Below are 27,387 nucleotides of genomic sequence, written 5' to 3'. Positions count from 1 at the left end.
GAACACAGAACATTGGAAACTTCCTTGACTCCTTACAGAACTGTGGGATGGGGGGGAATTGGATTCTGCCCATTAAAGCCAGAAGCCACTTGTTTAAGGGACCCCTGAGCACTGCAGTACAGTGTGTGTTCAGTGTTCCAGGGACCTGAACTGTGAATGGGAACTGGGGAGGAAAGTGGGGAGTGGAGATGACACCTGATTAGAAGTCCAGAGAGACCACAGAGTTATCCTTCTGGCTTTACTATTGACCAGCTGTGTGACCTCAGGAGATTCACTTCATCTCTCTGGGCCTCAGGTATTTCATCTGTGAAATAAGAGGATTGGATTAAATAACCTCATGTAGGTTTTTTCCAGGTCTAAAATTCCATTATTCTGAAGAATGCAGTCAGATATTTGTCCTAAGATTAGTCCGTTTGATCCTTCCCTGGTCTCACTATCTACCCTTTACCAAACTCCTACCTTTTCTGGATTCTTGAAAACTTAAGAGCAAGAAGTTCTTCCTCATGTCTACCTTCCGTTTCTCCTGCTTCAGCATAAACCTTGCTGGGGAGAAAAGACATCTGTCCACTGTTGCTCAGAACGAAGGTCTCCTCCTCATACTTCAGTGCTGGCTCCATTGAATCGACTATTCTGATGGCGGACGTGGTGCATGGAGGCCGAGAAGCAATGGGCAGCCCAGTGTAGTTGCAAGGTTTTCTTGCACTCAGTCCATACTCGGTGCCTTCCCCTGTCCCGTTGCCTTTGTGCCTGTGCTTATGCTGTTCCCTGGAAGATCTTCCTTTCCTTCCTGTGGTCTTTCCTGAAGCAAGGGGAGATACAAGAACTCTGACTCCCAGATCCTACTTCTAGTTCTATCATCTATAATGACAGATGATCAGTTATTATTATTAGGGGTTCATGGTCACAGAATGAATACCTATAGATGACAGAAGTGGCATTATTGAAATAATAACAGTGGCTAATATTTTAAAATACTTGCTACATATATATTTCATTTAGTCAACACTACCAATAACCAGCATGTAGCCACATCAACATCAACACTAGAGTAACTATCACTATATTTAACTTCTTGTTTCCTACTTTTTGTAGAGACATAGTGAATGGATACCTGATCTGTTCTCCCTTCCACTCTCTTCCTTCTTCCAACTTAATTCTCCTCTCTTGCTTACTCTTTTCTGGGGAAAAATGCAAGAATAATTTTTCTAAAGTCTTCTCTTCAGTGGGTCCCCGTCATCTACAGGATGAAGTTCATACTCCTTGGAATGACCTTAGATGGCCACCAGGCCACTTGCCATTGACTTTTGCCTCCCCATCACCACACCCTTTTCTCCAGGATTCCTGTACATGCCTTCACCTCTTCTCTGGTTACACAAACTGAAAATGACCCCCCTTCCTCTCAGCTTCCACATTCTAATCATTAAATCCTGTTGATTCTACCTCTTCATTTATTTCATACCTATTTCATTTCTCTTTATCCACCGTCTTAGTTTTATATCCTTATAATTTTTCTCCAGGAGCAGCACAGTAGCTCCCTGCTGTGCCTACCCTCCCTCTAACTACTGGCGGAGTGTTCTGCCTAATCACTTCTCCTAACTACTCTGATAAAATCCAAACTCCTGATCCAGCTTATAAAACTCTACATGATCTGGCCCCAACCTACCTCCATTGCCCCATCTCTCTTCCCTCTCTTCTCTTGAACTCTAGCTAATCAGAGCCACTTGCATATGCAGCAGTCCACAAACGTCCATGGCCCCTGAGCCCTTGCTAACATTTATCTCCTGCCTGGAGGAACTGCCCCGCTCCCAGCCAACTCACCCAACATTCCCCTTACCTGCTTGGTTAACACCTATTATACTTCAAATCTTAGTCTAAGTAATATGTTCTCTATGAAGCCTACCTAACCACCAAGGTTCCTTACTTTTATCATTGTACCGTGTATTAGTCCGTTTTGTGTTGCTATAAAGGAATACCGGAGGCTGGATAATTTATAAAGAAGAGAGATTTATGCAGGGTGCGGTGGCTCACGCCTGTAATCTCAGCACTTTGGGAGGGCGGGTGGATCACGACGTCAGGAGATCAAGACCATCCTGGCTAACACAGTGAAACCCCATTTCTACTAAAAATACAAAAAAAAAAAAAAAAAAAAAATTAGCTGGGCATGGTGGCGGCCCCTATAGTCCCAGCAACTCTGGAGGCTGAGGCAGGAAAATGGCATGAGCCCGAGAGGCGGAGCTTGCAGTGAGCCAAGATCGCGCCACTGCACTCCAGCCTGGGCGACAGAGCTAGACTCCGTTTCAAAACAAAAGAGAGAGAGATTTATTTGGCTCACCGTTCTGCAGGCACCAATATCCACTCAGCTTCTGGTGAGGCCTCAGGAAGCTTTTACTCATGGCAGAAGGCAGAGTGGGGAGCTGGTGTGTCACATGACGAGAGAGGGAGCAAGAGAGAGAAGAGGAGGTGCCAGTTCCTTTCAACAACCAGCTCATGTGTGAACTAACAGAGAGAGAACTCACTCATTACCCTGGGGAGGGCACCAAATCATTCATGGAGATGGAGATCTGCCCCCATTACCCAAACACCTCCCACTAGGCCCTCCTCCAACAACGAGGATCACATTTCCACACGAGATTTGGAGGGGACAAACTTCCAAACCATATCACACCTATAACTGCATGTTGTGTTTATGTGTGTAAGTCTGTACTCACCTGTACTTTCCTTGAGAGCAGGAGGCGTGTGGGATTCTACTTCCTGTCTCCATCCCCCAGCACAGCCCCTGACACACAGTAGGGTAAAGGTGCATTAAATATTGAGTGGATAAATGAATGAATGACATTCAGGATTCAGGATCTGGCACAATCTGGTCAGAGTCTAGCTGTCCTTTCTTATCTTTCATAAACAATAAAAATGCAGCATCTTAAGGTTGCCATGCACAAGTAGCTTGCAAGTGTATTTAAGGGGATTATCACTTTTAATCCTTACAACCCTGGCCTTCCACAAATACCCAGTGACTCAGCCACACCAGACTCTTCCCCAGACACACCACAGGCTTCTCTGCCCATGTCTTTTCTGTTCTTTGTGCCCAGAATCCCTTTACTGCCACATTTCCTGGTTTGAGGCTTAATTTTGCCCTTTACACAGACCCTTCTCAGATTCACCCTCTCCTCTTTTCCCATTGTTGGAATTGATCATTTTTCTCCTAAACACCACAGCTGATGGTTGACCTGAGCCTCATATTTAGCTGAAGCTATTTAATATAAATTCCTCAAGGACACAGCTATTCCTTATTAATCCCCCGTATTCTGTGGCACTCAGCATAAACTCTGGCACAGAGTAGGTCCCCAGTGCTTGTTTGCTAGTTAGAATAGAATGGAATCAAACTGAATCGATTGTTTAGGTTTCAGAGTTCTTCCAGTTTTTGCTGGAACCACAGGACAGAAGAAATCAAGAAAGTGGTGGGGATGGCCAGGCGCAGTGGCTCACACCTGTAATCCCAGTACTTTGGGAGGCCAAGGCGGGTGGATCACGAGGTCAGGAGTTCGAGACCAGCCTGACCAACTTGGCGAAACCCCGTATCTACTAAAAATACAAAAATTAGCCAGGTGTGGTGGTACGTGCCTGTAATCCTAGCTACTCAGGAGGCTGAGGCAAGAGAATCGCTTGAAGCTGGGAGGCGGAGGTTGCAGTGAGCCGAGATTGTACCACTGTACTCCAGCCTGGGTGACAGAGCAAGACTCCATCTCAAAAGAAAGTGGTGGGGATGGGTTGAGACTGAGGGCGGTAAGGGCAGGACCAAAGGGGAGGCTGCTTAACTGTGATGGGATCTCTTTTGTAGAAGTTATATAAACAAAATTTCTTGCCAACAAGTTGCCTGTGGATATTTATGGAAGCATCATCATTATTATTATTTAATTTTTTATTAGCCCAAACAGCATGCTGAGCTTTGAGTAAAGTGCTGATGGCCAACCTATGCCTGTGCCAGGAACTTGTCAGGACATTTTCTCAAAATGGTTCTCCAAGCCCTCTCCCTGTCCTCAAAGAACTCACACCATCTTGAGATTTGGGAGGCCTCTTCCATGTCTTCTGTCCAACCATTCACTTTACAGATGGGGAACCGGGCCTACGGCCGTGGGCCTCACCCATGGTCTCCCTGGCAGTAAGCGGCAGAGCTGGAGTTCAGATCCAGTTCTGATTACCAGCTGGTATGTTTTCTGTTGCTCTCTCTAGCAAAACCTGCCTCTACCAAATTGTCATTCGAATCCCTCATATTCTATCTTCTTCAGTTCTGTTCAGTTCAACAGATATTTATTTTATCGAGTACCTACTCCAGCAGAGAGACCTGTGCTGGGGGATATTGAAACAATAGAGCGACAGGGAAGATGGAAGTTCCTGATCTTGACAAATTTACTACCTACACTGTGGGTGGAGGTGGGAGGTGACTGGGGGGTGCATTTTTATTGAGCATGGCACCAAGCATCTTCAGACTCATTTCTTTGGGCTTTCTTGTTTCTCCCTTTTTTGGGCCATCCACCATCAATCACCATTTTACTATGGATGAAACTGGGACTCAGAGAGGCTGCACTGGCACCTGATTGACACTAAGCACCTGCACTTGTGACTCTGCTGCCTGCCTTCCCCTGTGAATGAATGAGAACAAAGAAACCTGGGGTTGCCTAGCCTATTCTTGGCCCACCTGAAGAAGGTGGGAGCACAGAAAGAGATTAAACCAAGGAAGGGGAGGCAGCCTCTCCAGAGTTCCTAGAGCCTGACTTTCCCTGTCATCACTAACAGCTGTTTGCATCTTGCCAGCTCCACTCTCTTTGGTCCCTCTGGCCCCCTCCACTCCCTTCTGGAAGAAACACAGGTTAAGTCCTTTACTTTTGCAGCTGTCACTGAGCAGGGGGTTTAAGAGAGATAAGTTGGCAGGTCTGGGGGACCTGAATATGGGATATCTTTGTTAAGAAACAGGAGAATTATGTATCAGTAGCCTCAGTTTCCCCAACCTCATGGGCAAGAGCGGCAGCCCCCCTTCCTGTGCTCTGGCCATCCAAGTGCCATCTCTGGAATGCCAGCACATTGTTAATTTGCGTGCCTTGCAAATGCTTTATTGGCATCTCGTGGTGTTGAAAGTCATGTAATTATGAGCAGAATTTATATGTCGCCAGGGCTGCCTGGGCGCCCTCCCTGCGTCTCCTTCCAGGCACTGCAAATATTGAAGGCTGGCTTAGAAAAGAATCAAACCTACCTGCCTTGATATCTATGCACCCCGTAGATAAGGTTTTAATTGAAAATCGGTTCATCTGTTCCCCATGCCTAATTACAAGGTGCTTGCACTGCCAATGGAGCATAAGGACAGGAGCCCAGCACCCTCCAGGAAGGCCTGGGGTTGGGGTCCCACATGGGGACAGCAGTGACTTTGGCAGTTTTACCTCTTCCACATCTACCACCTGAGGGCTTCTGGTTTCTTCCCCATGAGCAGGCACTGGTGTTTGCAGGGAGGACTCTCCCTCAACCCCATCCCCCTCCCTCTCTGGCTGGTGCTTCTGCAGTGAGGACAGGATGCAGCTCACTGCCTGCTTCCTCCCTTCTGCCCTGCCAGGGATACACTCCTCACCCCCCTCATCCTGCCTACTCCTTTCCTTTCACCTAAATGGGCAAAACCAGTCCCTGTTTGTCAACACCACTCCCTTTCACACCTCTGGGCCTGCCTGGAGGCCACTTGCTCCCTTCCAGGGCGTTCCTTCCCCATCCTGCTTTGTACCCTCCTCTCCTGAGAAGCCCCTGCAGTGGTGATGACAGATCTGCCCTTGTGTCTGTCTCCCAAGGACTTGCCTTTCCCATCAGGGCTGGAGCATCCACCACCATCTGCAATTCCTCCTCACAGGGCAGGACAAGGTTCTGCACCTGGGGAGTGATCAACAGGGGTGTAGGGGTGAGGGAGCAGGCCAAAGAGCCCCTGAAGGCTGATGCTCATGACCGGGAGAGGCAGGGGTCAGGTTGGCTGTCTTGCCTGGTTGGGGTTCTAGGAAGAAGAGGAGCACCCAGCACCTGCCTCAGGTGTGTACCTATGGCCTTCGCCCTCAGCCACCCCTCCCTTGGCCCTGGTCACATGTCACTGCTGTCACATTTGGCTCCAACGATAATTCCCCTGTTGGAGAGCAGGAGGAAGAATTCATTTTCCAGCTCCAGCCGGGCGGCTGTGAAATATGATTTCTAAAGTGTTAATAATGCATCACGTTTAGATAGCACTTTACATCTTCCAGAGCAGCTGGCTGGGCGGGGGTGCTGGCAGCCTGGGTGTGGAGCTGTGGGGCTGACTCTTGGGTTTCATTTCTGAACTTCTCATGTGGAACTTGTGCCTACTCCTTGGTGCCTTAGTTTCTCCTTTTAAAACGGGGAAGGAATCATTCAGTCTTGGCCTTCTGCCAGGATATGGAGGTGCCATATCCCGGCATCTTTGCCACTCCCATCTCCTTCTTCCAAACCTTCATTTATCCTTTTTTCATCTTCTCCTAGAACGACCCCAGCATTCCTTCCTTCATTCATTCATCAAACCCTAATTAAGTGCCTGTTGTGTGCCAGGACCTGAGGTGCAGAGATGTTACTGCTTTTGGGGACTCTCGGGAGTAGATAGGATAGAGGTGTGAGTCCCCTGTCCCCAGCACTGTGGCCTAACGTGAAGAGAGCTGAGGGTTGACACCTCCACTCAGCTTTATTTGGGGTTTGGGGACACGTGGGATGGTCTCTGCAGGATGCCAGAGCTTCCAGGAAATCCCAGCCACCTCGTTCTGTTATCCCAGAAAGGAACCCCTGCCTTGTCTTTGGTGGTCTGCTCAGAGCCACTAACCCTTTAGGGCCCTTGACTTCCTAAGACCTGAAATCTTTCTCAGTCCTCTCTCCTGTGCCTTCACTTGTGTGCAAGATACGTACTCCTGTCTTTTAATTTGTCTCCAGGGCTTTTCACAGACATAGAATATTCCTCTGTATTCATGCCACTGAGCTCTTTCCCACCATCACCTAAAGGCTTGGGAACTACTTCTCCATTAGTCAGTTCATATCCATAGCCACTGCTTCCAGGAAGACCACCTAGGATGATCTGAGGAAAAGAGAAGATGTGTAATAGTTTTTTGGGGTCACCCCAGTTTTCCCCATTGCTCTCACTCAAAAGACAGTTGCCCTTGACATGCCAGAGTACCCAGGTACTCCACTCTTTGCAGCAATCAGTCCCCTGAAAAGTACATGGAAATTCTGTTTTTGTTGGTAAAATCATATTAATTTCCAAAAGACCTGGATTTCTAGTTTCTAGCAGTCCTGGTTCTGCCACCAACTGTTTGCAATGTCTTTGGACCTCATTGTCCTTATCTGAAAAACGAGGCCATTGAAAAGGTAGTCACTAAGGGCTTTCTCTAACCTTCTTTGATGACACTGCTACTTCAAACAAATCCTTGGTGAATTATTAGGTAAAGAGAAGAAGCCCTTTGATAAGCATTTAATTGCCTTCCAGTTGATTGATTTCACAGGGTGAGTTGGGGGCTTGTGATTTTCCGGAGGGGCAGCTTGGCTGTGCTCAGTAATGTCCTCATAGATTGCTTGTGTCTTCAGCTGCGTCTGTGGCCTGCGGGTCTGGCCAGAGTGGAAGCTCCCAGAGGGCCAAGCCTTGGGTTCTGTAATTCTGTTTGCACTTTGTCCTGCACCACCAGCTGGATGCTGACTCAAAGCTTTGAGGCGCCTGGGATGAGGAAGACACTTCCTCCCTGCCCTCAGCCCCTCTGACTCCTCTCACTTCCTAGGAAGACAATTCCTCACCAAGTTTTCCCAACGGGTTGCACCGCCACTGCTGTTCAACTGACACCATAGCTGACGAGTTATGAAAAATCCTTCATTATTATTCTGTGCTGTCTCTCTCCCTCCTCCCTCCCTGCCCTGCCCCAGGCTTCCAAGGCCCATGGCTGTCACTGAGAAATGCCTGGAGGCCCCTAGCCAAGAGCTGAGGCAAGCTTTTCCACCCCCTCCCTCAAAGTGGCCCCCATGGATGTTGGCAGCCAGCCAGAAGCAATGGGTCTCACCCAGGGTTAGGGATTCTGACACCTAGGTTTCTGATCCTGCTTTCTGCACGTCTCGAGGAGCTAGTGCAGGTACTTTGAGGCTCGAAGGTCTTTATATCAAGAAATAGTTGGAAGCCAGAGAGGGATTTTCAGTCCCTCAGGGATCTTGGTTAGGGAGACATCTCTTAGGTATGCACATTGCAGACGACATCTGGGACCCGATGCTTCATCCCCTGGGGAGAGAGTGACAGGCCAACTCCATCATCCCATTCCTGAGCTGGGGGTCCAAACCCAGCTCATCCATCACCCGTCCTGATAATCAGATTTGGCTGCGGCAAGAACAGAACATAATACTCAGCTCCTCTCCCAGACGCCGCAGCCGACATGTCCTGAGAGATGTGGAGGGCCTTGCTCTTTGGAGATGCAGAGAGGGAGTGACAGGGCCCAGAGGAGAGATCCCTGCTCCTGAGTTGTGGGGCAGATAGGAAGTGTCTCCAGAGCAGTTCCACACCCTTCACAGCACCCTTCCCACTGCGTGTTTCCCATGGGCACCCGATGGAGCTCTCCTGCACCCTGTGTCTGGGCAAGGGATCCCAGGGTCAGGGCTGTGGATGGGAAGATGTTTTCGTTCTGCCTTCCTTCCAAACTGGAGTTTTTTCACTTACTCCCTGTCAGATTTCTCTCTGCAAGAACGTGCCTCTTCAGATCTAACTCATTCTTATTGTTGTCTAAAGCATCAAGTCCCTTTTTCCGGAGCCTCACAGCCTTGGCCCAGCCCTCAAACCCATGTTCAGCCCCAGTTTCTAGCACCCAGCCCCTGGGACAAGAATAGGATTGTAGGGGAGAACACGCTGGGTGTCTGGGTTAGAGACAAGGGTAAGCGTCCACAATTAGCTTGAGAATTCAGGGGCCAACATATCCACCTTGACTTGGCCTCCAGGTTGAGTTGACACTTGGTTTGTCTCTACCTTTGTTTGCCTAGATGAATTCTCACTGAGGACCCCCATCTATCCAGAGGTGGGGGCAGAAAAAAACTGGGATTAGAGTTAGGCCAAATGAGATTGGGGTTGGGAAAGTGGCCTTTAGGATTAGGGTAGGGAATACTCAGCTGGGGTGTGGGACTTACTAGTGCTCAGTATAAGCGTCGGGGTAGGCAGGGGTGGGGGCTCAGGCTTGAAGCAGTGACTACTGTTAAGGACAGAGGTAAAGTTTGGCTTATTATGTTCTCATTTATTCAATAAGCACCTATTGATCACTTATGCTGTAACTGGCTCTGAGGGGACTTGAGATGCTGTGCCTCTTTAAGAGCTCATGTTCCAGTTAGGATTTGGGGTTAGAGTGATTGCTAGGATTAGGTTTGGATTGGAATTCGTGTTGAGGTGGAGGCTGGGTTCGGGGTTACTGTTTGGCGTTAGGGTTGAAGTGGGAATACGTTTCGATTATATGTAAACACACAGGTTGGTGTGAGGTTTCTGTGTAAGTTCCTTCCTCCAAGTCTGTGCTCCTTAATTCTCTCCTCCCACTGCTTACCCAAGCTTGTCTGTGCTGTCTAAGGCTTCCTGGACTTACTGGAATCCATTTAATGACAGCGACCATCTGCCACCCCTCCTAGTGATCAGCCCCTTCCCCTTTCCTCCCTGCTCCTCCTTAGCCTTTCCCAGCAGGGAGTCTGCATCCTGCATTCCTGGGCAGGGTTCTGATGACGTCTGTCCTGTTTCACAGCTCACATTCTGGGGGTCTCTGACCTTTGCCCTTCCTTCTCAATCTCCCTGTCTGTAGCCACCAGGATGAGCCATTTGTACCCATTCCCACCCTCCTTCCCTTCTACCATTGCCCAGCACAGCTTCAGGCCCTCACACTTCTCTCTTTCATGCATGGGACCCTTCTGTCTTTAGCTGAGGTGCTTATTACTCTGTCTCTCTTCCTTTGATCCCTTTCCCATGTCCTTCCAGAAGTCCCCTGGTCTCTTACTTCAATCTGCCTGTTCTCCCTCCGCTGCACCTTTGTGCGGCACCTTCCTTCTCCGTTAACTCCCTTCTGAAAAGACTCCCAACCCATCCCTCCAACAGCCTCTGCTTGCCTCTTGGGCTGGAGAAATTTCTTTTCATCTCCCCTCATCAGTCATATGGGGCAGATCCCTCAGAATTCCTGCTCTTCCTGGCAACGCAGCCAGGAGCAAGTGATTTTGTAGAAAGAGTTCACTTCCACGGGATACAAGGTATTGAGGAATGCTGGAGTGGGGACTTGAAGCAGGGAAGTGCCTCTTCTCTCATCTTATTCCAGGGTGAAATAGCATGACTCCAGTGCTATCTCCTAGCCCAGAGTTTAGGGCGAGTTTAAGGGGTGGCTGGATTAAATACCCACATTTCAGGAGTGGTTTGGGAAGGAAGTTCCAAAACTACCTAAGCAGAGGTTAAACTGCTCCTGTCCCCACCTTCCATTTCAGAGCATTCTGCCCGTAAGCCCACTGAAGGATGGGTTTTCGGAGGCTTCCCTGTGCCCTGCTCCGTCCTCTACCTCTTCCTTGTTCTTGGAGCCCTCCTGTGCCCCCCTGAGAACCTAACCCCCCATCCATCTATCCATCAGAGGGCTGTGAGCTTGATTGATTCTGATATCAGGAAGCAAAGGCTGCTCGTTAGAATGCATGGCACCCTGTCCCTCTTGCTGGGAGATAATCGAGGAGGAATATTGCCTCCTTCAGGAAACGAGGTGCTAAATTTGTCGTGAGATAGGTGTCACAAGCAATCAAAACGAGCCTTTCTGCATCCAGCCCTGGACAACTAAATGAGAAATCATTAGGTTATTGCAGAGACCAGGGACAACAGAAGCAGAGGAATGAGAGATCCCCTCCCTATTCCTTGGGGGTGGGCAACACGGGGAGATCAAAAAGGGAAAGGAAGAATCAGAGATGGAGTGAAAGAGTGTGAGGGAAGAGGCAGGCTGCTTTCTCAAGGTTTCTCCTTCACCTGGATGCGGGGTATCCTCTTTGCCACACCTGCATCCAGCTCCTCTCTAGGCAGTTTTGTGTGAAGCTTTAGTGGGCACCTTCATCAGTCACATGCTTCTGGCCCCTCCTCTGGCATCTAGGGTGGTTCTGAGGCTGAGATGTACTGACATAGGACAGAGAGACAAGTGAGCAGAGTTGGGTGCCCCCAGATCAGCAGAATTTGGGGTGAGTAGAAAAGCTGAGACAGGCTCACGTGGGAGGCTGATGAGGGCACAGTTCAGGGTGGCTGGTTTTGGTAGGATGGGAAAGGAAACTGAATACTCCTTTACAGCCCCTCTGGGAAGACTGCCTGGAGGACGGGGATTTGAAGGTTGCATCGCAGGCTGTGGATGGATGTAGGTCTGCTAGGAGATGGTGGAGTGGCTGGCATGTGGACAAGTAGGTTGCTCTCTCTTTCTGCTAAATATTTGCCTCCTTCATGGAAATGAGGGCACAGAGCTGCCCTGGTGTTCACATGCTTTGGGGTCCCAGGAACAGTCATTAGTGTGCATGCCCTAAAGAGAAAGTCTCTCTGTGTGCCCACACCACAGGCTTGCAACTGGTCACTAAAATCATGCCCCCATCAATACCCTGTAAATTTCTGAGAGTGGTAAGATGAGTGGTTTTGGCTTCCTTGGCCTCCTCTGCTCTTGGGGCATTTGTTTTCTGCCTGACAAGGAAACTGAGCCAGGCAGAGGAGGGAAGAACAAGAGTTCCAGCGTCATCAACCCTGAAGTTCTACCTCTGGATGCTCCCTCCTCTATGCAAGCCTCTTCCTATTGAATGCTGCCATATTGAGACCTGCTCCTACAGCTCTTAATTATGGAGCCTCCACTCCAGGCTTCCTCAGCTCCCTGCGCAAATTAACATTCTGTGCCCCTTGCACGTGTAGAATGAACCGAGTTAGATGGATCGATTCAGCAGCCGGTTGGAACTGCTTTTACTTTACGCAGAATTGATCCAGATGACCCCAACCTGGGGATTCTAGGAGCGCCTTTGCAGGAAATATTTTTAATGGAGATTAATTGGAAAACTCTAGCATGTCCTGCTTATGTGCAGAAAGTGCCTCGTTCTCCCTTTTGGTGGCTGTATACTGACACTAGTATGTCGACGTGTGGTAACACGTGTACGCTTACCTAGACAGGTGAATGCAAACAAGGGCACATGTGTCCCCCCCTTGCACGCAGATACAAAACACCCTCACATCACCATAGGCAGCCTCTTCCTTTTCTGATTCTTCTCAAGCCTGTCCCCAAACCTTATCAGCTGACACACATGGCCCTGTGCAGCTTAGATGTGCCACAGCTTCCACTTTCGTCTTTCTGAATCTGGACCTCTTTCTTTGTCTATGTCCATTCTCTCCATAGCCCAGAAGTTTCTGGAGTGCAGAGCCAGAGAAATGTCCAGAAAGAGAAGGTGTTGGGTTTTTAAAGATGCCTGATTTACGTGCAATTTATTTATGTGCCTGAAACCCAGCCACTTCCAACTGCTCACTGGACTTTTATGTTTCTGTGTCTTGGCTCATGCTGTTCCCTTTGTTTGAAATACTTTTCCCCCAGTTCTCTGGCTGTTGAAATATTTCTTGTCTTCAAGGCTCAATGCCATTCTTGCCGATAAATGTGCATTTATTGAATACCTACTGTGTGCCAAGCAAGATCACCCATGTCCAACTTACGAGGCTATAGTAATGACCCAGAGCTATAAAAGGCTAACATGAGTCTCAGCCCAAGGGAAGACCAGTTTGGAAGTCAGATATGAAAAAAAATGCAACGTATTTGTTCATTCAACAAACATCAATTAAGATATTAATTCAACAAGCATCTATTGAGGCTGTAAGCTCCTGAGTGGAATAAGACCCCCATGTCCATGTCCTCAGGAGTATTCAGATGCACTGGTTCCAGATTATTGCCCCCCACCAAGTCGGCCCTGATTTCATCTCATCAGCATGGGCTACTACTGCATGACACTGGTAGAGTCTCTCAGCACTTAATTATTTGTTAACTAATTTGTCTCCCCTGATAGAATGTGAGAGCAGGCAACTTCCCATTTTCCAGCTTGCACATCCCATCAAGCACACTGTTTGGCTTCCAGGAGAGCTGTGCTCAATATACCAGCCAGGCCGAACTGTTTCTAGGATCCTAAAAGGCCTCGCTTTCCCAGCTTCACACTGCTGTCTATGCCCTCTGCCTTCCCAGGACAGTTTCTTCTCCCTTCTCTCTCTGCTTACCAGGAAAACTCCTACTCATCCCTCAGAGCTTGTCATAGACATCACTTCCTACAGGATTTCTTCCTGCACCTCAGGTACTTTCCTCCATGTTGCCCCATCATGGCCACCGTCACACTGTATGGACTTGGTGCTTGAGTATGTCTACTGGACTGGAAGCTGGATGACGGCAGGACTAGGTCTGTCATGTTTACCTTGGTATTCCAGGGTCCAGGACAGTGCACAGCATGTGAGGCATTCAATAAGTATTTATTACATGAATAAATGTATATTGAATTGAGTTTATTTTCCCTGGAGGATGGTGTTTTATACATTCATCCTTAATTCAGATAAACAAACAATAAGCATTTACTGAGCACCTATGGTGTGCGTGGATGATGCATGACTAAGATTACATTTATTGCCTCAAGAAGTTTGCCATCTATTCATCTGGAAAAGGAGCCAGAATAAAATAAGGTATCGCTGCAGACTAAACTCCAGGTCTAAATCCATATGATTATGTTCAAGTCCCATTACCATATCTTTGGCATCATGGTTAACCGCCATGGGGAAAAGGTTTTACTTATTCCTTTGACTTCCATCCTAGACTGTTTTTTTGACCTGTTATTTCCCCTTCAGATGGCCCTGTTTAAAGAATTCCTTCCTTTAAACTTCGAGATCACCCTAATTGACCTGTTGCAAATTATTTGATGGGTGTAAGTCCGAAGTAAGAAGAAAATATATGGTGTGTAAATAGAATGCTAAAGCACCAGAGTTGGAAGGAATCCTAAATATTACCTAGAACCCTCTGGAGCATTGCTGTCAGGTGGCCATCCAGCCTTATCTTGAATACCTCTAGTGATGGAAAGCCTCTGCTATGTGCTATTAGACAATTATTATGTAAATAACAATATCTATTCCTTGGGATCTACAACTGTTAATGTGTATCCTAGGGCTTGTATGGAAGGTGCAGTGATGGGGTCTGGGGACACACCTCTGTTATCGGCATGTCTAGTGTCTGCCAAGCCAGCCTTTCTTAGAGGCACTAGTGGAGAGCCAGGGAGGGTGGATATCTAGAGCATTCATCAGAGCCCCGCACCTTCCCGTATTAGTTGCTCACCTGGCTCGTAGACTCAGATGGTCCATCTGGAAATGCTAGAGAAATCTACAAGTCATCTGTGGCAATGGGTTCTAGCCTCTGGAAGGAGAATAATGTCTAACACCTAAACCTGCTGGGTTTTTTTTTTTTAATTTTGAGGCGAGAAAGAGGGGCAAGAGTTGGGGGGTGGGAGGTGAGGGGGCATAGAAACGTAATAAAGCTTGTTAAAATTAGAAACAGAGAGATGTCCTTCAGAGCGCTTGCCTGGTATCAGAAGATCTGGATTTACTTCCAGTTCTTTTGGTTTCAGGGTCAAGGAGAGAATGTCCTCCTTACTGTTGCCCAACCCTTTGTGGATTTCTGAGTCAAGTCTGTTTATTCAGGAGACTGTTCCTAAAAGTGCCAGAAGACCTCTAGAGAGGGTGTGGGACCAGCCTGCATTTCTTCCTGGGCTTCCAGTCTGTTGCGGGGACCCAGGCACCATTCTGACTCTTCTCAGATTGTGCTTAGAAGCTCTGTTGGTAGCAGTGGTAACTAAGAATGTTGAAGCAAGCAGTGGGAGGTTTTCAGAACAGAACTTACACTTTCCTTAATTATGGAGCCTGTAGGGAGGTGTCGTACCCAGAGGGGATGGATTTTTACATTAAAGAAGGGAATGAGGTTAGACCCCAGGAAAAATTTTGTGCCTGCCCAGGAGAAGGTAAGATGGCAGGAGATGAAGGAGTAACTGACTGACCTCTCTTCTAAGAGGGTGAGGTTAGAGAGCCCCTTGAGGACGCCTGTGCGAGGGAGGTGAGCTGTGAACCAGCCTTGGTTTGTCGGGAGACACAAAGGCGCTGTCCTCTGTTGCCTTCTGTGTTACCTCATATATAGCCCACCTCATTCTCTTCTCTCCCTCCTTGGCTAATCCTTTCAAAGCTCCCTTCCATTTCCCAAGGACTTTACTCCTTTTCTTTGACCTGGAAGCTGAAGACCTTCAGATGGGGCCAGAGGGTGGGAATCGCAACCCGGATTTCTGCCTGTGGGACCCACTGCCTCTGCCACCCGCACTCTTTCCCCTGAGCCTTCTCCAGTTTCTTCTCTCTTGCTCTTCTGTCCTTCTTACCTTCATTCTCATTTTCCTCTCCCAGATGGTCTCCTTACTTTTTTTCTTGATTCTCACTTCTCATTTTTAATCAAATTTCCCAACCTTCTCTTCTCTAACTCCTCTCTCATCAGCTTTTTTTTTCTTCTTTCAGTGAAGGAGGGTTTCCAGGAAGAGCCTCTTCTTGCCTCACCATCAGGGCAGGAAGAGTAGGCTTTGGGGTGTGCCTCTAGAGAGGAGCCCTCTGTCATTGTGAAGCTAGTGCCAAAGCCACCAGGAATTTGGAGACATGCCCACCCCACATACCTCCCTCCCTCACTGACCCTCAGCTCCTTCAAAATAAAGAATGTTGGAGTGGTGACCATCAAGGCCTTTCCCATCCACCTCCAGTCATCATTTTAATTCAGTTCTCTTCTCTTCCCCTTGCTTGTCTCTCTGTCCTGTCCTCTGTTTCTTTCATACCGTAGTGTCCTCTTAGCACCTTTCTTCCTTACCTGACCTTAAAACCATCTTTAACAGCCTCTTGCTTACTTTTCCCACAACTAGCTTTCTCTTTTATTTCCTTTGCTCTCTATTTCTGCCTATGACTCTTTCTTCTCATCCTTTTTCTCTTCCCAGTCTGCCTTTGCACATTGAGGCGTCTCCTTCAATGTCCTGTGTCTCGGTTTCCTTCCCTCCCACTGTGTGGACCCTGGGGATTGCTGGAAATCCAAGTCTTGGACCCTGCCTCCATGTGCTCCTGTAGGTCAGGGAGGCAGGTGCAGGGCCTGGATGGGGAGGACAGAGGCTCCCCCTGCCTTTCTGCTTTCCCACCCCAGCTTCTGATGCCTTTCTCCATCTCTTGCAACCTTCCATGGCCCTGGCCTAGTTTCTGCTCTCTTGCCTCCTTCCCGCTCTGTCTTTTGCTCTCATTCCTCTTAGCCTCCTATCTGAACTAAGTCCCTGCCTGCCACCTGCCTCCTGTCTCCCCCACCTCCATTTCCTTGCCCACTAAAGCCAGATTGAAATTCAGGTTTTCGCAGAACCATCCACCAGCCCTGCCACCCCCTTTCTCCTCCCACCTGTCAGTCGTACCTGCTATAGCCAACACATTTAGGCTCCCCATGCCATTGTCCATCCCATAAAACATTCTCAGGAGCCCCTGCCAGGACACATTTGCATAGAGCTGCCCTACTAGGTCTGGCCCAGGTGCCCTGAGCTGGAGGTTCAAATGGGGCAGGTGGGAGTGTTTCCAGCCACCGCTGCCAGCCTTTTCCATGTAGAGCTCAAAGTCCTGTGAGTGGGTGTGGGCTCGCAGGTCACTTCAGGGACCCCAGCCTGCCTGACCTCTATCCTCTATGCACCACCATGAGCCTATTGGAAGGGATGTGAGAAAATCTGATGGGAGCTTCTGATGAGAAAAGAAAGGACGGCCTCTCTTTTCCTATGCTGGATACCTCATCTGGGTCCTCAGCCTCTATCTTAGTGACACAAACCTATAGACCTCCCTCCACATCCCTGCAGAATGAGGGAGAAATGCCCCAGGGAATGCCAAGATGGGCCCAGGTACACTAGTTCCTCCCAGCAGTTGGTGCTGAGTCCTTAAGTGTCCTCAAGGTTTGACCGAGGCCCCAGGACAGCAGGAGGCCAGGGTGCGATCTGAGGACATTAGAGATGGGAAGATTCTTGGGGGCCAAGTGAATCTTCTCCTCCCTTTTACAGGCTAAGGAGTCTGAGACTCAGATAAGTGAAATGACCTCTCCAAGTCAAACAGCAAGTTGGTGGCAGAGCCAGGAACAGACAAGCCCACATCTCCTAACTTCTGGCTTAGAGTACTTTTGTCCCTTCCTAGCAGGGCTGTGCTGAGCTGATCCCCCTTGCATTTTTCAGGGCTCTGTTCCTGCCTCTTGGGGTGACTACTCCATGGGCCCAGAACAGTAAACTTTCTTGCCCTGTCACTATGAGCACCCGCCAGCCCCGCCAGCCAGCCGCTGCAGCTGGCCTCTGTGGTCTGCTCAGATGCAAGGAAACCAGGCCAGACCATGGCCACTTGTAAAATCCCATCTGGTCCCTGGAAAGATTCCCCTATGGCTGTCCCTACCATACCCCCAGCCTTAGAGATGGACATCAGGGAGGCGGTGGCCAAGCTGCTTTGGGTGAGGGAGGAGAGATTGATTCTTCTGCCCATGGCTTCGGCTTCCTGGCATGAGAAAGGACCAGCAGTGGGAAGACAGTAAAGGTGGATCCAGTCTGGGCATTTGAGGCTCCTACTGTTCAGTGTCTTTTTCACTGCAAACTGTGAAATGAAGCCAGAGCGCTTTGGTGGCAGAGGGAGGAGGTGATAATAGTCCTTAAATGTTTGGAAACTTGTCTTTGGGGAATGCCGTTTGTCATTTCCCTGTCTTCGTCTGATGTCCATATCACCTGACATCTACGCATAGTCATTCCTCTGAGATTATCCATTGAGAGCAAGGCAATGGAGTTTTCTGACCTCTGATGCCTCATCTGTCAAAGGAGGGGGTTAAGAGTCTCTAAAGTCATCACATCAAAATTTGACATTTTAGGATTCCAGGCTGGGCTGTGTATAAGGCAAAATCAACAGACCCAGACCCCTCATCCGCAGTAGCTGGGCAGGCACAGAGCTTTACTATGGGGAGCCTCTCCTGCCTCCGTGACCCTTGCCGGGTTTCTTTCTCTGGGCCTGTCCTCACCCTGCCCAGCCCCAGCCCAGCACTCCCCTCCCTTCCTCTCTCCTTCTTGCCTTCTCTCTTCCTCTATCAGAAGTGCCAGTCTCTCCTTTCTTCTCTCCTTCCCCTTTCGGCGGCCCAGTCTAGAGAATTGAAATCCTCTTTATTATGAGGGAACCCAATGTGAGGGGACCTCTCTGGCTGTTGTATTTTTCATAGAGCGAGAAGAGAATGACTGGGGTAGGGGGGAAAGGAGTCCTGTGGGGGTGGAGAGAGCCAAGATGTGAGAGCAGAGAGGGAGGGAGAGTGGAGTGTGGAGAGATTTAGTTCCATCTGAAAGCTGTCGGTGTGAATCAAAGGCTTCCCTTTGAACCAGCAGCACGATCTGGAGTGGAGAGCGTGGGGACTGCTCTGGCCCAGGGGGTTCATTACTGCTCGTTTGATAAATCCGGGGAGACAGGGCCTGTCCTCCACCACCCCCCTCTTCTGCCGCCTGGTCCCCTGGCATCTCATGTGCTTGGCCCCATTCCCTCTCTGGTTCCGGGCTGGCCTGGCAGCCCAGGCTCTGGGAACATGACCATCAGGGCACGTGTGCAGAGACACGGAAGCAGACGGGCGTCCATGGGTGCCGAGACAAGTACTTGAATGTGGGAGGCGTATGTGTGCGCATGTGCTTGCTGGTAAATGCGTGTGCTTGTGTGTTATGGTACATGTGTCCCTATAAGAAGTGTATGGGGTGTGTGTGTGTGCGTGTGTGTGTGTGTGTGTGTGTGTGTGAATCTAAGCATTTCCAGCCTCTCTAGGATAGATTTAGAGGTCAATTCCTAGTTCTTCATCAAAAATGGGATCGACCTCATTGTCCTCCCAGGTCTTTACAGAAGCAGGAAGTGTGTTCACACACAGAGACTGGCCTGGCTCTGGACCCCAGTGCTGTGATAAGGATAGAGCAGGGAGCTGGAGAACAGGGATAGTTGCCCCAGGAAGATCAGTGTTAAGAGGCAGAGTGCTCCAGGTGAGGGGACAGTATTAAGGGGAGGTGGAGAGGCCCCTGGAGACTGGTTTTGCACAGTGACCTGAATCTGACCTGGGAGGTTCCAAGAGAAGACAGCAGTGGCCAGGCAGCTGAGATGACATTCTAAGGAAGCCAGTGGTCTGGCTGCTTGCTGTGTTCTCTGTCCAATACTTACTAGCTGTGTGACTAGATGGAAGTTTCTTAATGTCCCTGAGCCTTAGCTTTTTTTATTAAGGATAGTAGTTGTGCCCACCTCATTGGGTTTTTGTGTATAAAAGTGGCAGTGGATCAGTGAGCTGCACAGAACAGTCATTGGCCCTTTATAAGCAGGGCCTACTTCTGCTGGTAGCCACTGGTGGCCTGAAGGTTGGTGCTTTATGAATCACCAAAATCTCTCTGGATGCTGTTGAGAGTCATTCCAGCCTTGGCTACCGCTCTTCCCTTTGTATAGGAACATCTAGACCAAGCCTTTTATATTGTTGGCAGCATGTGGGGCAAGTCCTGCGTGGCTGCAGAGTGCTGGCCAGCCCAGACCTGAAGAGTGCAGCCTCCCAGGAGGTAAACAGGGTTAAGATGGGAGTCTAAGCTGTAGGGCAGGAAGCAGAAGTGGTAGATGGGCAGAACTTGGGTCACTGATAGTTCTCTTCTGGGTAGAGGTCATGAATCTCGTCCATTCAGGAGAGACATCCTGGATATCCCTGTAACAGAAAATACCTGAGTTCACATCACATCTCTGCCACTTAACAGCTGTACCTTAAGCAACCTGAGCCTTATTTCCCTTTTCTATAAAATGGAGATAATAATAGTGGATTATTACTCAGAAACAATGACTACAAGGCATCTGCCTCAGTGCCTGGCACACAGTTGGCATCGTATAATTGGGAGTGTTTATTATTAAGGAACATTGCTGGGGTTGAAGGGTCAAGGAAGGTAAGTCAAAGCATCTCTGTTATCCAGGGGCTCCCAGGAGTGTGGGGGAGACAGAAACACACACATATGGGTAACTTTTAATCCAAGGCAGGCTGTGATAAAATGTTATAACCAGAGGTCCCAACAATGCAGTAGGAGAATAGGGAGGGAATGATTCCCAGTCTGAGGCTAGAGGAGCTTTGCGGGTGGTGAGGATTGTGGGTTAACCTGAAACGACAGATGTCTGAGAGAGAGGCAGAGAGGAAGCTGGTGGACGACTGGGGTTTTCTCTTCTCTCACCTCTCCTCGTCTGGGGAAGAAGCACAGAGCTGCCACGCCAAATTCCCTATTGCTCTCCTAATTTCTCCCCAGTGTCCCTCTGTGCTCCTCTCACCCCTCAAGGCTCTGATCTCCACCTAATCAGGCTATCCACCTGCCTGCAAAGCCTGTCTGGGCCTCCTTGTAATTTCCTGTCCTAGTGAGAAAAATGGAGTGTCCAACCCTGGGGCAGGAGATGGGGTGCTGCTAGGGCCCCCATCTCCCCTCCCACCTCTGTCTTTCTCCTGGTCTCCATCTCTCTGTCTTCCTTCCCCCTTGCTTTGCCTTGGGTCTCTATTACTCCATGGGTGTCTTTGTCTCACTGGCTCCTCCTGGTGCTTTTCTCTCTGGATTTCTGCCGGCCTGCGTCTTTTCCACCCTGGGCTCTTTCCCACTGAGCTCGCCTCTTCCCTTCTCACTCTAGTCTCCTTTCCCTCCTCGCTCTCCCTCTGCCTCTGTGTGGGTGTCTGTCTTTGTCTCTGTTTCTTAGCGTTGTCTGCGCCTCTGTCAGCCTTCTGGGTACGTGTGGGTGCGTGTGAGTATGTGTGAGTGTGTGTGCCCTGGCACACCAGTGTGCTGCTCAGTTTTTCTCTGGCTGTCTTCACAATGACTGCTTAAGAGCTCACCACAGCTGTGATGGTGTCTGAAGGCAGGGAGCGAGCAAGATCAAAGCAGGTGGGAATACACTTAAAACATACGTGCGGGATCTCACTGGCTGGCCCCAGGCTGGAGCTGCCAGGATTTGACCCAGCAATGGTCTGTTTTCACTTTATGTCGGTGGTCAGGACCTTCCTGGTTCCCCTCCCACCTGGCCCACCGAGGCCACCTCCCCACCCCACATAGAGCAGTTTCCTTGTGTTTCTGTTTGGCACCAGTTTTATTTCCTGGAAGGGGGCGCAGGCATAGGAACGGGATTGAAATGTCACCCCCAGTCCAGGGCAGGCTCTGCTCTGTGGCATGGATGATGGACGGCCAGGCAACCAGGACCTGAGAGGCAAGTGTGCACACGGATGTGTGCCTAGGCCACTTTCTAGGCCACTTGTCTTGGCTTCTTGGTGGTTTCTTGACACTCAAGGGCAAACCAACACCTCATCCCCCTTTTACACTGTAATGCTACTGGGTCCCCTCTCCCCTTCCTGCTAACTGAGCAGCCATGCCCTGTCTGAGGCCTGCACCTCACTGCTCACTTTCTAGGCTTCCTCTGCTCTCCCACATCCCCCTCGCCACCACCACATGTCAGGACCGTCCAGAGCCTGTTTCCCTTGCCCTTCCCTTCTCTGCTCCATGTTCTGTTTTTCAGGGAGTTTCCCAGGACCAACTGCAAGTTCCACCCAGCATTGTTCCTCCTCTTGCTGGGAGGAGGGTTCTGTCCCCTTCACTAGCCGGGCCTGTCTCTGCCTCTGTGGAAGTCTGTGCGCCTCCCCTGGGGTCAGGGGCATGCTCTGCCTCCTTTTCTGGATGGTGGTTTCACAGGCAGGACCGTGGACTCGGATTTGCTCACTCTCACTCCCTCAGTCAACAGACATATTTGGAACACCTGTAGTGCACCAGGCAGCAGGCCCTGCACCTGGTGATGGGCTTGACTATGAGTGACACGGTCCAGACTCCTGGAGCCGCCCCTGGGGCCCAGCAGGAATGGGGAGACCAGTGCAGTATGAGCCCTACGACAGCAGAAGTGAGACGTGAGTAGGAAGGCCTTGAGGGTCTACACGAAAGTCACGGGAGACTTCCCAGAGGAGGTGACTGTTTCAATCCCAAGGGAGCAGGGGAGCAATGTCCTCCCCAGGGAAAGGCCTGCACAAAGGCTTGAAGAGGTGACAAAGGCCTAATGTGTACAGATCAGAGAGAACAGCACTTGGTGAGGGCAGACTTGGGGCATTCCCGTAATCATAAGCCAGGTCGGCATAACCCAGGGGCATCTGAACTCTATTTGGGATTCTGTGTTGGCTGCAGGGGCTGTGTTGGGACCAGAAGACATTGCCTGTGGCTTTAGTAGGCTCAGGATCTAGGCCACCTTTCCATCGAATTAAATTCCCGAGATGTCTTTACTTCCCCCTCTTTCTGGACTCTCTGCAGGGTTATTACTTCCATCCCCCTGTGCCTGGACTGAATTGCTTCAGTCAGACCTAAACCAAGAGAAAACTTCAAAACTCCCAGAAAGTCAGATACCAACTTCTTTGTCATGTTCCTGTTCCGGTTTCGAGTTGTCCCTCTAACTGTCTAACTGCTCAGGAGAAATAATGATCATAGCTGCCATTTAGTGCATATAGGCAAGGGACTGTACCTAGCATAATATACACCTCATCTCATTTGACTTTGACGGCAATCCAGAAATAGACATTAACATTCCCCAGTTTACCAGGGAGGAAAATGAAGCTTAGCAAGTAACTTGGCCAAGGTCACTGGGTGAGGAAGCCACACAGGCAATATGTAAACCATAGTCTGTCTCCTAAACCTATACTCTTAGTATTTGGGCACAGAGGGATTTGGCACTCCTCAGTCCAGGCTTGTCATTGTGCAGGTGAGCAAATGGGGGCCCAGATGAGGAATTGACACGCCCAAGGTCATACCACTTCTCACCTCCACAAGACCCCAGTCTCCTGATTCTTACTTCAAGTGCTTCTCATCTCCATCTTGCCGCAGGGTCAGTTTCCTCTTCATTCCAAGTGGACAAGGAGCCAGCTGCTCACTGTCCTTGAGAGACTTCAGCAAGAGACCAGGGTGTCCAGGCTCCATGCAGGAAAGCTATGCATATAAATTCCACCTCTGAGCCAGGACTCACCAGCAACCCCACTCTTAAGCCCTTGACTTGGGCTCCGGGGGGCATGGGAAGGAGAAACGTGAGTGTGGAGAGTTTGCAGCATGTAGCTGCACTAGAGAAATGCGCAAGGATATGAATAAATTTGAATAATAATGAGGGCAATGCTTGAATTAATAATGTTGGCTGCTCACCTGACCCACCCCTCCCCCAGGATCTCAGCACCTGCCACCCTGATCTCTCGAAAGGGATTATCCTTTAGAAGACATGAATGAGAGATCAGGTCAGCAGACTTGAGGAGCCACTCATGGAGTATGGGGGATCCTGTTTCTAACATCCTGGCCCCTGCAGACCCAAAGAGATAAATTTGCACACTTAATCAAGAGTAAAGGGTCTGTCTCATGCTAGATCACATTCTGGTGATCAGTCCACTCTAGGCCCCGGCCACCTCTTTTTCAGACCCCTTTGTGTGCAACAACCAATGGTGATGGATGTAGGATGTTCAGGGAGATTCAGATGGAGGAGAGAGCTTGGCCCTCTGCCTTAGAGGATATGTTCCCATTCTGCTGGAACACATAGGGCAAATGCCCTCACTTACCAGCTGCCCTCTATCCTGTGACAAACAAAATCCTGGGCATAACCCCTGATCGTTTGAGACAGGAAACCCGGTACATAGTGACGACAGCAGGGCTGAGTGATGCGACCGGTTACATTTGCCCAGGAGGCCAAGGAATGGGACTAGAAGGGCTTCCTGGAAGAGGGACATGTAGAGCATGTTTGGGAAGAAAAGGAGAAATGGGACTGGTGAAGAAAAAGGAAGGGAGGAGACGAGACTAGGATCCCACTTCTGTGGGGGCTTAGAGGGAGATCTAGGAGTGGGGAGGGGTGAGTTAAGTTTGCTTACACACAGGAGGGATGATGGGTCAGAGAAATTTTAGAAAGCTGTGTTAGGAAAAGGTCAGATTTGGGGATTGTGGCCTCTGTGCAGGTTCATGAGCTGTGGAGGGAAAGAAGAAGGAGGAGGCTGTGACTTTTGGGGAGAGCTGATTTCAGTTACCTGGTGTGACAGGTTGGGAGCATGGCAAGGAAGTCCCAGAACTCTCCTTTGCTGTCCTCCAGTCACTCCCTTGCCCCCCTTCTTTTTTCCCCACAACTGGCAAAGGAAGCTGAGCCCCATAGCTCACATAGCTCTGCAAGGAGCCTAGGCCTGCCCCACCACTGGGGCCGACCGGTGCTGGTTGGAACCGGCGGGTGGGAGTGGTGGGGGAGAAAAAACCCGCAATGCAATTCCCTGCTCCATTTAGGCTCCACAATTAAAGGCAATTACTCTGCAGTTCTCTAATCAAATGCTCCCGGCCGAGCTGCCAGCCGGGCAGCCATGTGTAGCTCCCACAGCCGGAGGGAGAGTGGAACAAAGTCACGTGGCTGCTCAGCTCCCACGGTGAGGGAGGCGGGGTGTGTGCAGGTGTGTTCATGTGTACACACTCAGGGCCCCCTGCACTTGGGAGCAAAGGATGAACACACGGAGCAGGGCACATGTGCCAAGAAGTGGGTTCAGAGCTACTTTGTTTTGGATACACTTTCCACCCAGGAAGCTTCCATACGCACATGTGGACATGCCGGCTCCGTAGTATCTACCCTGATGTTTTCATGGAGGAATTGGACCTGGCATAGTTGCACGTGTGTGTTGGTTCACATTGACTCCCATCAGCTCACATGCCACATGTCTAAACAGGAGTCATTAATGTGGGGGTGGGCTGGTGCAGTGGGTAGTAGAGGAATGGCCAGGACCTGGATGCAGGGGCTCAGGTTCTAATCCCAGCTCTGTCATTAACTTGCCCTTGAGTAAGTTGCTCTCCTCCCTGGAACTCAGGGTCCTTCTCTGTAAAATGAGAGGGTTGGACTAGGCCTATTTCTAAGGCCTTTATGTAACAGTGCACCGTTTTCTGTGTGATTGCTGAGCACTTTAGCTCCTGAACTCCATTCCCATGGGCCTTAAAGGGAGGAAAGAATAAAGGATGAGGACGTGGCATCTTAGAACAAAGGAGTTGAGGGTGAAGGGGGGCAGGGACCAGAGAGTCCCTATCCCCAACTGGAGGCTCTCTCCCTCCCTCCTCCTGCATGGGGAGCAGGACCTCTTAGAGGAGCCCCTCTCCTTACTCATCTTACCCAGTGCCAGCTTTGGCTTTGCAGGGACTCAGACCCGCTTCAGCCAGGAGCCGGCTGACCAGACGGTGGTGGCTGGACAGCGGGCCGTGCTCCCCTGTGTGCTGCTCAACTACTCTGGAATTGTGCAATGGACCAAGGACGGACTGGCCCTGGGCATGGGACAGGGCCTCAAAGGTGAGTGACTGGCTACCCAGCGTCCAAACTATCCCATCTTCTCCGCCATTCCCCACTTTCAGCATCGACTCCTGGACTCACCATCCCTTAGTTCCCTCACCACCCTTCTCTGTGCCACAGCCTCCCCTCTGTCTCTGCTACTGAGCTCCATCTCTATAGCTTTCCCACCCTGCAGCTCTGCCTTTCCTGCCACTGAGGACTGACTTGAGGAAGGCAGTACAAAGCCTGAGAGGTCAAGGGAAACCAAGAGACCTTTACATAAGATAGCGTCAACCAGACACAGATCTCGTGAGGGGCGCTGCAGGCAGACAGTCATCTAGCAGGAGGTGCTGGGAGACTCCAGAGTCTGCAGCAAGGGTAGGAGAGGGCACAGGCAACTTCTGTGTCCCGCAAGTGTCTCATGCCAGCCTGGCTCCGCTCCAGCCTCTCTCCTCCCCGCTGCCCAGGCGATGTCTGCTCAGAGGCCAAAAACTCATTTTAATATCAGCCTGAGCATTCATTTATTTATTCATTCAACAAGCCTTTATTAAGAACTGGCTATGTAGCTGGTGCTGAAGCAAACATAATGAGTCAGTCTAACACAATAAAACCAACCTCCTATATTCTAAAGCAAGTAAAGAGACCCTTGGAAAGGCTGCCTGGCAGAGTGGACACCTGGGTTCTAGTCCTGCCTCCACCACCTGCCAGGTGGGTGACCTTAGGAAAGCCACTTCACCTCTCTGGACCTTCATTTACTGATGTGTGAAACAGGCATAGTGGTTGCAGGCCTGTCTGCCTTAGAAGTGCATTTGTGAGTTTTGAGCCAAATGGGAGAAGAGATTTGTAAAAACACATTTTAGCTTTAAAGAACTGTAATGAAGTATGGGTGTGGGGGATGGGCTGTGTATCTTTATTCTTATTATTGTTGAGGGAGTTGAGATTATTTGCTGTGAGTTCTGTGTGTTAGTAGGGGTAGGGGAAATTTGTCTGTGTAGAGCAATCCATATAAGGGAAAGAGATGGGTCTGGTAGATCTATCGATGATAGAAAGAGAAAGAAACTGGGAGAGAGAGTGAGATCAATAGATATGGAGTGAGAAGAATCGATAGCCTCTGGACAGAGGGAGATCATGGGAAGGAGCTGATGGTGGGAACGTGAGGGGTGGGCTGGGAAGCAAGAAGCCGGTGAGGGAGCCTGGAGGAAGGAGGGCAAGGCCCACTGCCTCAGCCACTGCTTCTGCAGGAAACCAGGACTCTTTTGTTTAGGGGCTTCTCCAGGGAGCCGGCGGGCCCCTGCCTCACCCTTCCTCCCTGGGTCTGCCTTGGGCTTCCCTCTGCCTTATGAGTCCCGCAGAGGTGCTCCAGTGAGCTCATGTCTGTGCTGCGATGCCCTATATTTCCTGGCGCCCACACACTTGCTCTCCCTCTCTCCCCCTCTCCTTTGCTCCCTGCTGTGTGCCTTTTTCTCTCCTATTATTATGAGAGGCATTTGTCTGCAAACAGCCTTGGAGATTTCATCTGCTCCTGCTGGTCTCCCTGCTTCAGCTGCCCTCCTGTCCGCTCCTCCGGCTATATGGCTCCCAGCCTCACCGTGGGGTGTCGTGGCATCAGGTGTCTGTGTCTGGTGCCTCACCTTCTCACCTGCCAGTGGTGTCCCAGGAGAGGGCAGAGGGAGGAATACTGGTGTGGGATGGCTGAGGATGTGTCCTTGGTTCAAGGTTGGGCCTCATTCTTTCTGTTTCTGCAGCCTGGCCACGGTACCGGGTCGTGGGTTCCGCAGACGCTGGGCAGTACAACTTGGAAATCACAGATGCTGAGCTCTCTGACGACGCCTCTTACGAGTGCCAGGCCACGGAGGCCGCCCTGCGCTCCCGGCGGGCCAAACTCACCGTGCTCAGTAAGGACCCCAATGCCCTTCAGTACTTCAAGGCCCGTCTCTCTGTATGCTGGCAGTCTCTCCCACTCTCCAATTCCCTCTTTAATTTCC

General features: G+C 50.1%; 1 protein-coding gene across 4 annotated transcripts in view; it reads left to right on the top strand.

Moving 5' to 3' along the window:
- KIRREL1 (kirre like nephrin family adhesion molecule 1) overlaps positions 1 to 27,387 on the top strand; it is a 108,681-nt gene that overhangs the window by 59,469 nt on the left and 21,825 nt on the right. For all 4 annotated transcript variants that reach the window (XM_007976635.3, XM_007976634.3, XM_007976638.3 and 1 more), the window contains 2 exons: positions 25,274 to 25,423; positions 27,148 to 27,297. In XM_007976635.3, coding sequence (XP_007974826.1) covers positions 25,274 to 25,423; positions 27,148 to 27,297 — 300 coding nt within the window. The remainder of the gene's footprint in view (positions 1 to 25,273; positions 25,424 to 27,147; positions 27,298 to 27,387) is intronic.

Source organism: Chlorocebus sabaeus, chromosome 20 (genome assembly GCF_047675955.1).
Source record: "Chlorocebus sabaeus isolate Y175 chromosome 20, mChlSab1.0.hap1, whole genome shotgun sequence".
In the NCBI taxonomy this organism is placed as follows: domain Eukaryota; kingdom Metazoa; phylum Chordata; class Mammalia; order Primates; family Cercopithecidae; genus Chlorocebus; species Chlorocebus sabaeus.
This window is presented reverse-complemented; position numbering and strand designations above follow the sequence as displayed.